General features: G+C 39.8%; 1 protein-coding gene across 3 annotated transcripts; it reads right to left on the reverse strand.

The window, feature by feature from the left end:
• Positions 1 to 5,126: 5,126 nt before the first annotated feature.
• On the reverse strand, positions 5,127 to 9,345 carry LOC128744428 (KH domain-containing, RNA-binding, signal transduction-associated protein 2-like). Of its 3 annotated transcripts, XM_053841444.1 has the most exons (6): positions 9,242 to 9,345; positions 8,934 to 9,186; positions 8,263 to 8,863; positions 8,023 to 8,201; positions 7,136 to 7,298; positions 5,621 to 7,054 (listed from the first exon to the last, which is right to left on the reverse strand). In XM_053841444.1, exons 2-6 carry the CDS (start codon positions 9,136 to 9,138, stop codon positions 7,048 to 7,050), a joined length of 1,155 nt encoding a protein of 384 aa, XP_053697419.1. In that variant the 5' UTR covers positions 9,139 to 9,186; positions 9,242 to 9,345; the 3' UTR covers positions 5,621 to 7,047. The 3 variants fall into 3 exon arrangements, with proteins under 3 accessions (XP_053697420.1, XP_053697419.1, XP_053697418.1); XM_053841443.1 differs by having other exon boundaries at positions 8,934 to 9,343; XM_053841445.1 differs by lacking the exons at positions 5,621 to 7,054; positions 7,136 to 7,298 and adding an exon at positions 5,127 to 5,567 and having other exon boundaries at positions 8,934 to 9,343.
• Between the last annotated feature and the right edge of the window lie 4,375 nt (positions 9,346 to 13,720).

Raw genomic sequence — 13,720 nt, forward strand, 5'->3', positions numbered from 1 at the left:
CTGTATTGGTTTTCCGTGTAAATAGGGAATTGTTCCCTAATTTCCACCACCGTCGGAATTGTTTTCGCCATAATAGTTTTAAGGTTATTTTGCCTTTTTCTTTCTGGGCATCCAAAGTCCCCGGTTTTATGGAGTCCTTCCGTATGACAGTGTAGATACTTGATTGTTTCCTTACAATCTTGATGGTTGCCATCCTCTTGTGTTTGACCACAATGTTCACATCTTTGACGGGCTCTGCAGTTTATGGTTTTGTGGTTGTATCTCAAACAGTTTGTACAAAATACCGCCTTATTAGCGAACGGTTTTACATAATTATTGCAGCAAAATAGTCGAACTTCAGTGGGGCGGCAGTTGCTCCTGAAAGTAATTCCATATTTCCTGTTGCTGGGACTTTGTTTCCATCAACGTAGCGAAATAATCTTGTTACTCCAAGAAGTGTAGTGTAGTGTGTAGTGTTGTGTAGTGTACAGGTCATGTTTTCCATGATTTCCTCTGGCGTCATATCTACCGGAACTCCGGACACATGTTGATAATATTGTCTCTGTAGTCAGCAATTTTCGACATTATTTTTCCGAAAGACAATTTTTTAATCAGTTTCGTGTTATTCTCAGAACTGATCAGTTCGACCAGTACTCTATATGGTGCTGCATCCTCCGCAGTATTTTCGTAGTTCATAAAGACTTCTCCTCCTGTTTCTCCTTTGTTCATCATTTTTCCTCCACCTGGATCCCTAGGATCCGCCATTTTTTACACCGTCCGGAACCACAAAAGAAAAAAAATCTTTTCCGACGCTTTAACTTTCGATTCACTTTTAATAAAAACCCCTAAACTTCTACAACTTTCCGTTTTGAGAAAACACGTGTTCTCGTTTTGAGCTGTCAACGACGAATGAGTCACGAAAGGTTAAAATTGATAAACGAATGTAAACTCCGCAGCTGTTAAGAAATTTCTTTTAAAAATCACTTGTGTGCATCACAAAGGTTGAAATAGCAATGAATGACCAGCCCACAGATTATTGTATTAAATATGATTATGCGTAGCTTGACATGTTTCAATATTCTTACTTTAACTCCCTTGTGTCCTTTAAAAGGGCCATTGGTTACATATAACATTAAAGCCAAAGCACTTTCATCGCAAATATGACGTACCATTCGAATGTCCTCTTTTGACATGAATGGCAACAGGCACGTAAGTTAGCGGCGTCGATTCACTGTCTTTTGCTCCGAGAAGGTTTTACTAGTTTACTTTCACACCTTACCGCTTCTTACATAGCAGAAAATATGGCACATACGGAAAAATTTCTGTTTTATTTGTATGAGAGTCCTTATCCTCCTACCACAGGGGTCAAGGGTCTCAAACCATCATAAAATGAATTCATGCCTCCAAACACCCCCACATGCCAAATTTGGTGCGTTTGCTTGATTAGTTATTAGTCTCGAGTTGAGGAAATTTGCATTTCATTTGAATGGTAGCTCCCCATCCTAAAGATCTTAAACCTCCATAGAAAAAATGGACCTTCTGAAACCTCCACATGCCAAATTTGGTTGCATTTGCTTGATTAGTTCTAGAGTTATGAAGAAATTTGTGTTTCCTTTGTATAGGAGCCCCCCCCCCTCTTACGCCCTCCTTAAAATTGCTCTCTAACCCATAAAATTGCTGGTCATTTTATCTAACCAACGACATATAAATTGTTCAGTTTCATTCAGTAGTTCAGTAGTTATTAGCATTTGAAATCTTTCATTCAAACGTTACACTTCTATTTCCATTTTCACAAAGTGCTACCCAGTCCCAGTATAGTAAACAAAGACGTAGTCCTACGTCAAAAAACTAACTCCGAGCCGATGATAAATAGATGTGCACAGACAGCGAGCGACTTAAAGTAGCAATAAGCTCAGGACTATCTGCGTAAACTAATGACGGGGTGACAAAAGTACTCCTCCTCTGCGGTACTAGCACGAATCACTCCTGCTGTTAACTAATCACTGCTGATGCTGTCAGTTAGTTGCCTGCAATTATTTATTATTCAATAGTCAAGCATTAATTTCTTTCGAAAATGATGGAGAAAACAAGGCAGAAGGGATCCGTAGTGGTGCTAATGTTTATTTGGCCCTCAACTCAGTATAAGGCATTAAGATCCTCTATTATACAAAAATGAACATGTTTCGAAGAAGCAATACAATGGCATCGATCTTACTTCAAAATCTGCTTAACCTGTAACCGATACCGAGGCCGTCCAAGCGGCAAGTTCAACTGGACTAGAACTAACACGTAAATGACAGAAAGGAAGGAAGTTTAAACGGAGCAGATAAAAAATACGAAATAGGACCTGTAAACTGAGGTTGGTAACGAAGATTACTCCAGATACCCTTTATAGGTATGTAGGTACAAGGTAGGGTATGTGTCCCAACAGCATTTTGATTAGAGAACTACACGGTATTTGCATCATCTATACGCTGCAATCTCATTCTGTTTTTATATTCAACACTATTCTCAGCTTTATCTCAGCTATCCACTACTTTCCGATCTATCATCTCCCTATCTGGCATCGGGCCCCAGGATTCACTCGATCAGCAAGATTATTATTCTGAGATGCCAAAACTCTCCCTCTACCTTAGCACAGCATGGAAGGTATAGATATTTCTTACTGGCGACCTGGTCTCCTAGACCCCCTTATGTGCTAAAAAATGAAAATGAAAATGAATAAAATTTAAGTTTTCGTTAATTTTCACCAAATAGTGATTGGCAAACAATCTTTTTAAGAAAGCCGTACAATTGCTGCATCGTTTATGATCAAAATCCGTTTTAAATTGGAAGTGCTATTAGCGTTCAAAATTTTTCATTCTTTCGTGGCCGCTGCCTTGACTCCAAATTTTGGATTGACATCCTGTCGTAAGACGTAGTTCTACGTCAAAAGATTTCAATATTTCCATCATGTTATCATACTGCGAATAATCCTAAAATCCAAATAGCAACTTCGTTAACGAGCATTTTGAGAGTTTATAACATTGATATAGGTAGTGATCGGAATTAAAAGCAGAAAAAAAAAGTTATGTTCATAATTCCGATCAATCACTTTAATGGAATAAATTCCGCAAATTCAGCATATTTTCAGCCAAATATGATATAAAACGGTTATATATGCTTGTATCTATTTGTTATGATAGAATACCGAAGAAGGTAATATGTTTCCACGCTGCTATGATCTTAGCAAATTTGAAAGTGCGCTTAGCACTTCGGCTAAGAAAATACATTTTGATGGCGTTTTTTGCGACCGCCTGTCGTATTTAATTTATTTTGTAGTGCTCGGTTCCCCAAAGACAGTAATTTTTCAACAATTGACACATAAACACATAGCACAATAACGGAGCATACTCATTTACTACAGATTTTGGCTCAATTTTTTAAAAAATGACTCTTTAGGCTGAGCGATCGGAATTAGGAGCTGATCGCAATTATGTGCGGTCACGGTAGCTACACCTCATAAATTGCATATTTTATTGCTTAATAAGGATAAATTAACGAAGGTGTGCGGATATTAGTACTGTCCGGATTTTGATGCAGCATGGTATTGAAAGTTAATAGTTTTCTATATTTTCAATATATTCCAAATCGATTTTCCGATCAATTGGTGTAACTATCTTGGAAATCTATTGAAAATTGACTGAATTATAAGCCGATGCGTGAAAACGCAAATCTACTTTGATGACGTCATTTCCAACAACCAATCACGAAGCGAGAATTTCTGGTAAAACATAGATTCATTATTTTCAATAGTTCGACATCAAGAATCCATACTTTTCTTCATTTGGGCCAATTCTTAGAAGATTTTCCAATCGATTGTAGTAAAAAGGTTGAAAATCGATCGGGAAACCACCAAGCTATTAGCGTTCAAAACCTGACCACTTTTCGAGAAAGATTTTTTTGAATGACACCCTATATCAGCTACCTTCCTGAAAGGCGTAGTACTACGTCAAAAGACATGGTATATAGACTTAAGGATAAAGTGGCGATATTAGTTTCCTACACACACTACCGCTTAAGGTGGCCATCTTGCCCCACATTCCCCTGAAGTATAAATACCTTATACCTACCTTATAGCATTATACCTACCTTTTTAATAGTAAATATATTTCTTACACGTATCCAACAATCACAAAGAGTTAGAGTAGATAAAAATTTTAACTTAAAATTGATAAATTAATGTAAACAAAGAAACTCTGCAGCTGTTACGCAAAACATGCACGGAATAGTGAGCGACGATCTCACCGCCTACTGATTCAAAGATTTCTGTAGTCTTAGCTGCTAGAGAACATTCCAATGAACATTAACCCTCTGTGTCCCAAAGGATTTTTGTCATCTGCCAAGCATATGACCACGTTGAGCAATTCATTATAGAATAGTACCTACTTCAACTACGTTCTGAAAACTACACATCTGTGCTAGGCAGTGGTTGGAGAATTCGCGAAAAAGTGATCGTTTGAATCGATGAACATCCCTCATGAACACACACTATTCGCCTGCCTCGCCGATAACGCACGCATCAGCTTTGAATTTTATCACGAACAGAACCTCAATGTGAACATCAGAATTCGTTCAAAAATTGAATATTGAACATTGAGTGTGTTCTATTTATCGGATACAGAATGCCCGGGGACGCCGGAAAGTATTCAAAATAATATTACCACGAAAAGGGAATAGTTTAAAGTAGTGTTAGTGGTTTTACAAGCAGCAGAAAGCAGTAATTTGCACTTTTGCGTTGCTCACGATATTCGTATATTCAGCGATGCTATGAAGCGTGAGTGTATGTTGCTCATTGTTATGGCGAATTGAACCACTCGCGTAGCTGTTTTATCATGATAAAAACCGTTTGCCGATGCTCGGCATATCTATTCATTTTGCGAGTTTTCCAACCTCTGGTGCTAGGTGCTACCATGGGACAGGGGGGTGGGATTATTAACCCAAACTCATAGCTTCATTTTTTAAGATCAGCAATTAGGAAGTTAACGTCAACTTCTCAACAGTGGAAGCATCGTAAAGAACGGATAAATGGGCGTGTTCCTTATAAAAGAAAATTAAAATATCCAAAAAAATTTGTTTGTCGAAAATTCCTTCGGAATAGTCAACAGGTTTTCGTTTATAATTCTAAAAAATCCTTCGGTAAAAATTCCACTTTCCTTCGCTTTCTTTTTTTCGACCCGTTCCGGGCACGTTCAGTCAGGCGTTTCTTGCTTGCTTACCCAGACGAGCTACCGTTTGCTCCTTTGCAGAGTGTATGTGTACACGGCCCTGAACTTGCGCACATAGTTGCAGCATAGAACTTTTGCATTCTGATCGGTCGTTCGTCGATGATACTCGATGATGTTCTCCTACTCCCTTCAGAGCCTCCTCCTAGCGCGCTAGGCGCTAGCGCTGTTGATAGGAACCGTGACCACCACCACCACCACCCGCCCGACCGGGCGGATACCCTCGACCAGGCATTACCGGGTTACTACTTCCTCCATGGGGTGCGTGATACATCATCGTCATCGTTCGCCGATTGACACCGCCGCCGCCGCCGCCGGTTCCCGCTGAAATGGAATGTTTGATTTTGGTCCAATTATTCGTTCGGTTCGGTTCGGTTTGTGACGAATTGTTTTGTTAGATGGTGGATTAGGCTTCTTAAATCATCAAGAACGTTTCAGTTTTGCCAGATGCAGGAGACTTTATTTTTATTTTAGCAATTGTTACATTTTCCTTTCGTTTTACATAAGTTTGCGATTATTTATTAGCTGGGTGATATTATGCCATAAAAGTTACCCCGTATGCAGGTTTATAGTGATTACTTCTTTTGTCAGCATTGTTTGAGTTGGTTTAAATGTATTATTTTTGGACAAATATTTTTTTTTATTTGAATCATATTAGACCTAATTTATATTTAATTCGGTTTGCCGAAAAGCCTTCTTTTTTCCCTCAAATAGTGGTTTACTACTCTCAAACTGTTACGTTTATTATAATGCATAATTTGGTGGCTCTTCTTCGTTGGCAGAACGATTACGAATGCATATCAGGAAGTCCCATTTTAAGAGTTACAAAAAACTGTTTCTTTTATTTCTAGTATGTTTTTCTTTTCAAATGAAGAAGTTTTTAAACTAAACTACCTAACAAATCGTACCTGACCTAGCAAGTAAAATTCTCTCTTTCTCAGTATTAAATGAGGACTAACTGTGTTTTGGTTACAATTGTTTCAAGTATTCCTTCAAATCAAAAAGGTTTATAGTTAATTATCAGCATTAAAAGTTGTTTATAATTTTATAATATATACTTTTTTATGTTTCTTTAAAGACAATTACTCTTGCTCGAGCGTGTAATATTTTAAGCGACAAGTTTTACAATGTTTACTGTTTTTTTTTTGTTTGAGCTAAATCTTAATCTCGTCAATTCAGGCGTTTGTTCGAGAGTTTTGTGTATTAAGTTATTTCTTTTTGTTTTCAAAACATTTTTATATGCGTATTGTATTTTAGTTTAACACAACTTGGCTCGTGTGTGTAAGGGGTTTTGTATTGTGATATTATTTCTGTGCCTTTATTGCAACACTATTAAATGTTCAAATTACTGCCAAACGTTTAGCGTTATTATTAAACCGTTGTCTCTTTTGTGTTCTGTTTTATCTGTTGAGTTAAAGTTGTTGAATCTCCTACTGCGATACGCGGCTCCGCCGCACCGCTTCTGCTAGTTTCGTTCGTCGCCGGTGCTGCTCCTCTTATACCTCTTATTCTGCTCAAAGGTGAGATGTCCACAAAACAACCAAATTCGACCAGATTTCTGTTCACAGACCAACGGAGCCGCCACAGAGCCAACTATTTTCACACACCGCTTAGCCGGAACTGCTTCGGTTTTAGGGTCATTGGCGCGGCCAGTACGTTTAGTTGTTTCATTCAAAGGAAAAAAAGGAAGTTTCAGCAAAGCGAGCGTGAAAAATGAACGGGCCACTCCGCGGCTGCCCGTCGGATGTTTTTCAGTTGCTGGTCGAATGTTGTTACAATGTTGCTGTTTGCGATCTTCGATCGTCTAATAACTATCAGGACATTACAAAGAAAGAAGTTACGAGAGTTTAGTTTGTGTTTTGCTGAGGAAGTTGGAGAAATTAAGTGTTTACTTCGTGGGTCGACTGTACGGCGCGTGGCGATACCGGGGCACAGCTTCGCGGGCACCGTGCTTGATCGGGACCTCCTCGGGGTTGGCGGTTCGTGGTGGCATTGCGTACGATGTCGGCTTCCACGGACGGCCGGCGGCGCTCACTGGGGCCGGCTTCGGGGCGGCTGTTACGGACACAGATGGGTGCGAGATGGTGTGCATTTATTTCAGTTATTAGTATTTGATTTAGTGGCTTATTTGGGTTATTTTTCCATTTGAATTCTTAGAATTGAAAGAACTTTTGGTACAGATTAGGCAGACGACCATTTCACGCCTATTTAAAACGCAAAATTCATGTAAGATTTTACCACTTGGAGTCGGTTAATTAAAGTTTTGTTATCAGTTTTAAATTTGCAACGTTCGTGAACGTTTAAAACGTTTAAATCACTCATCCTGACTGTCAACTATACAGAACTGTCTTCGTTAATTTTTTGTTTTGTTGGTTTTTTTTTGTTTGTCACGACCAGGATGGTCGGCCTTCGCTAACTCTCCGCGGCACTTGTTGGTAGAATTGGTATGAAGCCTAGCCTAGCACAACACAACAATATACGGATGATATTCACTACAATCTCAGAGTACTTCGAGAGGTCAGTCAAGCCAAAAAATGTTCAAAGTTTAGCGACAATAGTTAAAGCAAAGTTTTAAAGTGGGATCAGCCGGGGCTTCCTCAGCCAGTCTCGAAACAGGAGACTTTGCCGGTACTGAAACTGAGTCCCGCTTGTTCCTGACTAGTACTTTCATTATCAACAACGTTCCACGGTTCGTTAGTATCATTGTTTCCCAGGGATGACGACTGTCAGCGTCATCAGTAGGGTGGACGGTAGTATGAGGAAGGAGGATATAAATTACCTGCATAGGGCACCGGTTCGCGATAGTACTCACGGCGGTACTCCTGGTCGTATTCTGGTGCCTCTGGTGGTACGTATTTCGGACGTGGTGGTGGCGGTGGTCCTGGCTGATGGTACGCATAGCTCGGTTCGTATCCGTGCTCGTACGGTGGCTCTTCGTAGCGTTGTGGCGCAATAGGCCTAAAACAGACAAAACCAGTCTAAGCACAGTGCTGAAGAACAACAAAACCAATCCACTTACCGTGGTCCGTGCGTATCTTCCATTGCGGCTCGCGCCTTATCCAAAATGGACAGCACTTTCTTCTGCGCCGGTACGGGACGGGTGACGGCAATGGCCGGTGGTGGCGGTGGTTCCATCTGTACCGGTGGCTTCTTGAAAGGCCTCTTCGGTGGAACTTCACTGTCGGCATCCTCCATCAGCTCACGCATCTGTTCCTGGCGGATAAAATCGTTACTATCCGGGATGAGATATTTGCGCAGCTCAGCCATCGCGTACGCGATCCGGGCGTGCACCTCGGCCGGTGGCCCATTTGCGTTGACCTCGACGTGCAGGTCGTCATTCAGGTGGGCATACTTCGGATCCATCCCGTTACGCAGCTCCTCTTCCTTCTTGCGGTCCTTCATTGAACCGCGCCCGAGGATTGCCATTTTGCACATCGTGTCCTCCTGCAACCGCTTCAGTGTGTTTCCCTTCGGTCCCAGTAACTTACCAACAAAATTAAACCGCGGATGCTCCTTAATCGGAACCAGAATCTTCACAGTAACCTTAATATGCTTCTCCCGGTAAATATCAATATAACGACGTGCCGGTGGTTTACCGGTCCTCTGCACATTTTCAATTTCTAAACGAAAAAAAAAAAACAGATTTCAATCTTCCGGAGGCTAGACAAAAACACACACAAAAACACTCACCCACTTCCAGCAACCGGTCGGCGATCGGGTATTTACGGTCCATCGAAATCCGCTCGGCAATCATGCCCTTGATGTACTCCTGCGCCTTCTGCGATTGCTGCTGATTTTCCTGTTCATCGTCCTCCTGGTCTTGGTCTTGATTTTTGTTTTTGCGCTTGAAATCGCTTGCTTCGTCGTTGTACCCGTTGGCATCTTGGTCAGCCATCTTGCCCACTTCCACTAGTGGTGTTTTCAGTTTTCACTTACCGAATGCCTGCGAAAATTTGCTTTTATCAGGTGTACCCTGAAGTCGGAGAATCTAATTTTACGTTTTTCAAACTGCCACAGCTGTTAGCCAGTGATATTTGGCTACTTTTTGTCTAAAATCAGCGAAAACTACGAGACACGCAAATACACGGTGAAAACACGATGGCCGTTTCGTAAAAACTTTTAATGGCTGAGTTCAGAGGTGCCAGATTTTTGACAACAGTAATCAAAGTGCTCGAAAAATACTGATGCGTCAAGTACGCAAAGATGCCAGATGTTTTTCGAAACATTTTTTTATGTTTTCATATTTCTAGACACAATTAATAAAAGGGCGAATATTGCAGATATTAGCAAATCGAAAAAGTTTTTTTTTCTGCTGATGGCCAAGCTTTGGGGCAAGTATAGAAAAATCAACACTCACTCGGTTTGTTTATGCTCGCGACAGTTCTACTAGTACAGAGAACAGATTAACAGGCTCGAAGGAAGTAATCGAAATTTTGGGTGTAAAATCTATCGCTGGCGCCCCCCAGAAATAGTTTGCCAAATGCATCAAAAAATATCCATGTGCCTTTATCAATATTTCTTTGTGCTGGAGTTATATAGCAGCGATGGCAGCGACACCAAGATTTAGTTTGCCACCAAGCTATTAGCACAGGTTGGGCATTGGGCATTAGGTTGGGTATGCCAGCCTGGATGTCTGTTCTCTGTGGTATCAGTGCGTAGTAATCAGAGATTACTTTTGTAATCATTTACGAATTAATTAGGTAATCAATGATAATCAGTAGAATAATCAATGATAATCTTAAGTAATCATTGGTAATCATAATTAATTTATAGTAATCAAAAGAGATTGATTACTGGTAATCAGAGGTAATCAGTAAAGGTGCGTAGTAATCATTGGTGTTGGAAACCCCTTGAGTTTGCCACTTACTGCTCGAGGGGTGCTCTATTGAAGGATTACTCGTAGATTACATAAAAACCTTTTACACCAAGGGTAAGTCGCTGAGAACATTCCGTTCACCTCATTCATAGAAATTTTGTTCAGTTTGTGCTTTACTGTGCCACTGAGGTACTGATCGTGTGAAACCTGTCAAACTCACCTGCGCCCAGCCAGACTGTTTTGATCGTTTTGACAATAACAAACAATAGCAGGGCTGCCAATTTCTAACATTTCAAAATTTAAATGTCAAAAAGGTGGGCAGCAGTGTGCCATGAACTGTGAAATCAATGAGGTAAGTTGTTCGCTAAATTGAGCCTGCAACAATGTTCAAAGCGACTTACCCTTGTTTTACACACTTTTTGTCAATTACCTGGTAGTCTGTTCTCTGTGATTAAATCACTGTTATAAGAAAGAGAAAGAGCAACCGTTGCAATGTTGCTGTTTTGTTACGATATACGCATTGGCATTAGGGAAAAAAGTCCAGATTTAACATGCGTTTGTGCGGTTTGTGCTAACTACCCGAAATTGATGAGCAATACACGCAGTTTTCCTATTTCAGGTATCACTACACTTAACCTTTACGTCCTCGACATAAAAAATATTGTACTTGCAGTTACCGTGTACCCCCGTTGGTATGACCTTCTTTAATCTGAACATTTTTAATCTGTACCCCGGTGGTATGAATGCGTTCACATTAAAAACCGATCAAGCGTCACACACATTTGACGTTAAAGTTGACCGGTAAATAAAAAAAAGCAAAAAATCTTAATGCGTTTCCTCTTGCTCCGGAGCTTTGGCAATGTAGCTCAAATGCAACTTACCTCACTCCAGCACTCAAAATAGACCATTTTAGTCGAAACTGCCGAGCCAATTTCGTTTTCTACAAATCGAACCTTTAGAATTCGCACATGTTTGAAATGTTTTCAAAACGCTTGTTTTCGTCAAATCAAAACAACAAGTTCATAGGGTGCGCGTCTTGCGCGTATGTGAAAATGAATAGAGTTACCAAATATTCAGATTAAAAATGAACTCGCCCAATCTGGACGAGCTGTTTTTCATATTAGCGGGGGTTGAGTGTACACTTTTGGCTCTATCTCCACTTATTTTCATTCGATTTTTATGCAATTGGCCTTAAAAGAACCACATTACATTGGCCTTTGATGAAAAAGAAGTTGATAAATTATGGTCACATTTTCCCGGAGATATTCCAGATCGCAGTGGGATTTTTTGACGTCATAAGTAGCATGTGAAATAAAACTATAGAAATTTGCTAGAGTGCACAAAAATTATCCAGTATTTTCGATTGAGATTGCTGACATTTATCTAACGCATAGTTTGCCGCGTATAAATACGTGATTTATATTGCGGGGTTTCCACCTATTCAGAGTCCCACGTGAAAATTATTTTCTGCGTTTGCCACACATATTTGCAATTTAGCAATTTGAACCATCAGTTTTTCGTTATTGCCTCCTCACTGCACCCCTCCTTGCTAGACGAGCATATTTTCATGGTATTTACTAAGTACAGCATAATTAATAATTATTAATAATTATTATTAAAAAACGAATTTGCGTAGGAATCGTAAAATTGCTGCAAGGTGCAATATTCATCGCGAAATTTTTTTCTTCATAGTGAAATTGTTTCGCGATGCACACAAATCACCAATACAGTCACACACTAGCAATCCTTATTAGGTTATCAGTGGTAATCAGTATTGCAGATTGCAAGAAAAATCCTCACATTGCGGCTATCTTGACAGCTGAACCAAACCACCAAAAGATAACCGCATGATTTATTATAGTAATTTAGTATTTGAAATTTAACAAATCAATTATTTTCCACCACAAACACGTTACAAAACTGATATTTTGTTGAACCACAAACCAGAAAACCTAAATTTTAATCTTGCGGTTGTCTCGCGGTTATTTCCTGAGCACGTTACCACCGCCGTAGCATGAGGATTTATTATAAGCGCCGCAATATCGTAATCAATGATAATCTATAATCTTGAGAATAGATTATTTTATACGACAAGCGACAAGGTAATACCAGAGACAGACATACAATTGTACCAGCGTTGTACCTGTACAATTGTATGTCTGTCACCGTGTACAACGATAGAATCACGTACGTGCTGATATTGATATTGCGCTTTCCCGTGCTGGTACTTTGACAATCCACAGATGATCCCACGGGAAAGTAATATCAAAATCAGCAATGTTGTTGGTTCGTAAAATGGTCTATAAATACCATAAATTTATGGTAATCAGTGGTAATCAATGAAGTAATCAAAGGTAACTTTTATTCAAAGGTGCGTAGTATTCATTGCTATTGGCAACCCCTTGGGCGGCACTGACGATGTGACGACTGCTCGAATTTTTACACGGAAAATAAAAAGGAACATTTAAACAATAAATTAACACCGTTTTTGTTTTTGCTTAGGTCCAACCCGAGGGGTAAGACACTTTATAATATTATCATATATTAATACAGCCTGAATTCGTTAATTGGGCCACGACTGCACTCCAGCTGATTCGCTAATTGGGCCGACTGGCAGTTGTTAGAAAATTCTAAACTCGAAAATTCCATACAATTTTGACATTCAAGTTGTCACATAGCCCAATTAGCGAACGCCCAATTAACGAACCGCCCAATTAACGAAACTTTGCTGTATATATTAGGCCCTATTTAAGCCCTATAAATGTATACCTTTATAGGGCTTTAGGTTATATTTAGGGGTGGGAACGGTAGATATATTAAGGGAAACGGGAAAAGTAATATATTTTCGACAGTGTCTTGCCCCTCGGTCCAACCTAGATTCTCTCTAGTTCTAATCGAACGGCTGTCAAAACGTTTGTTTTTCCACTCAGGTTGAATCGCACTGGGTTGCACTTTTCAGACGACCGGTTCGCACTGGCTATTTTCACAGTTTCAACCCCGCTACAACCCAACAAACATTTTTGTTGTATAATTGCTTATTAAGCGCTTGATTCCTGAACATTGGCTACATAATAAGCATTTTCAATGCAATTTAAATGCAATCCAATAAGCATTTAAGTTGTCTTAAATGCTTCATAAATGCTATTTTGGCAAAATATGTGGCTAGTTTACTGCTAGCCCTCTTATAGTGCTGACAATGCTTATTTGCAGCTAGTTACCGACAAGAAGATTTCAAATAGAATTGTGGATGCCAATTTACAACAATTATGCAGTCAAAAGGCTGATGAACAGCAACCTGCAGTATAGAATGCCAGGGATGCTAATAAACGATTTATTTACTGCTTATACTAGTGCTTATTGGTTACCTGGGTACTGTTAAAAAAATGGAAGCAATACACTACACTGACAACCCGAAAACATGGGGCAAATCACTTCAAATTTATTAAATACTAGCTGAGTGCCCGATCTTACTCGGGGAACCTTTGTCTCACAGCCACTTCTACATCGGTTATTGCAGGCGTATGAAACTGAAGGGTAAAGATGCGGCTAAAAAAGAAAAAAAGCAAAAAAGTAATTTTGTTCGAGCGCTTACCAATACACATTCATCCGAGGCTAAAGTTAGAGAAGCTAAAGCTACTCACAAATACTTTTGGTCCGAGGC

This window comes from Sabethes cyaneus, chromosome 3, assembly GCF_943734655.1.
Source record: "Sabethes cyaneus chromosome 3, idSabCyanKW18_F2, whole genome shotgun sequence".
NCBI classification, from domain to species: domain Eukaryota; kingdom Metazoa; phylum Arthropoda; class Insecta; order Diptera; family Culicidae; genus Sabethes; species Sabethes cyaneus.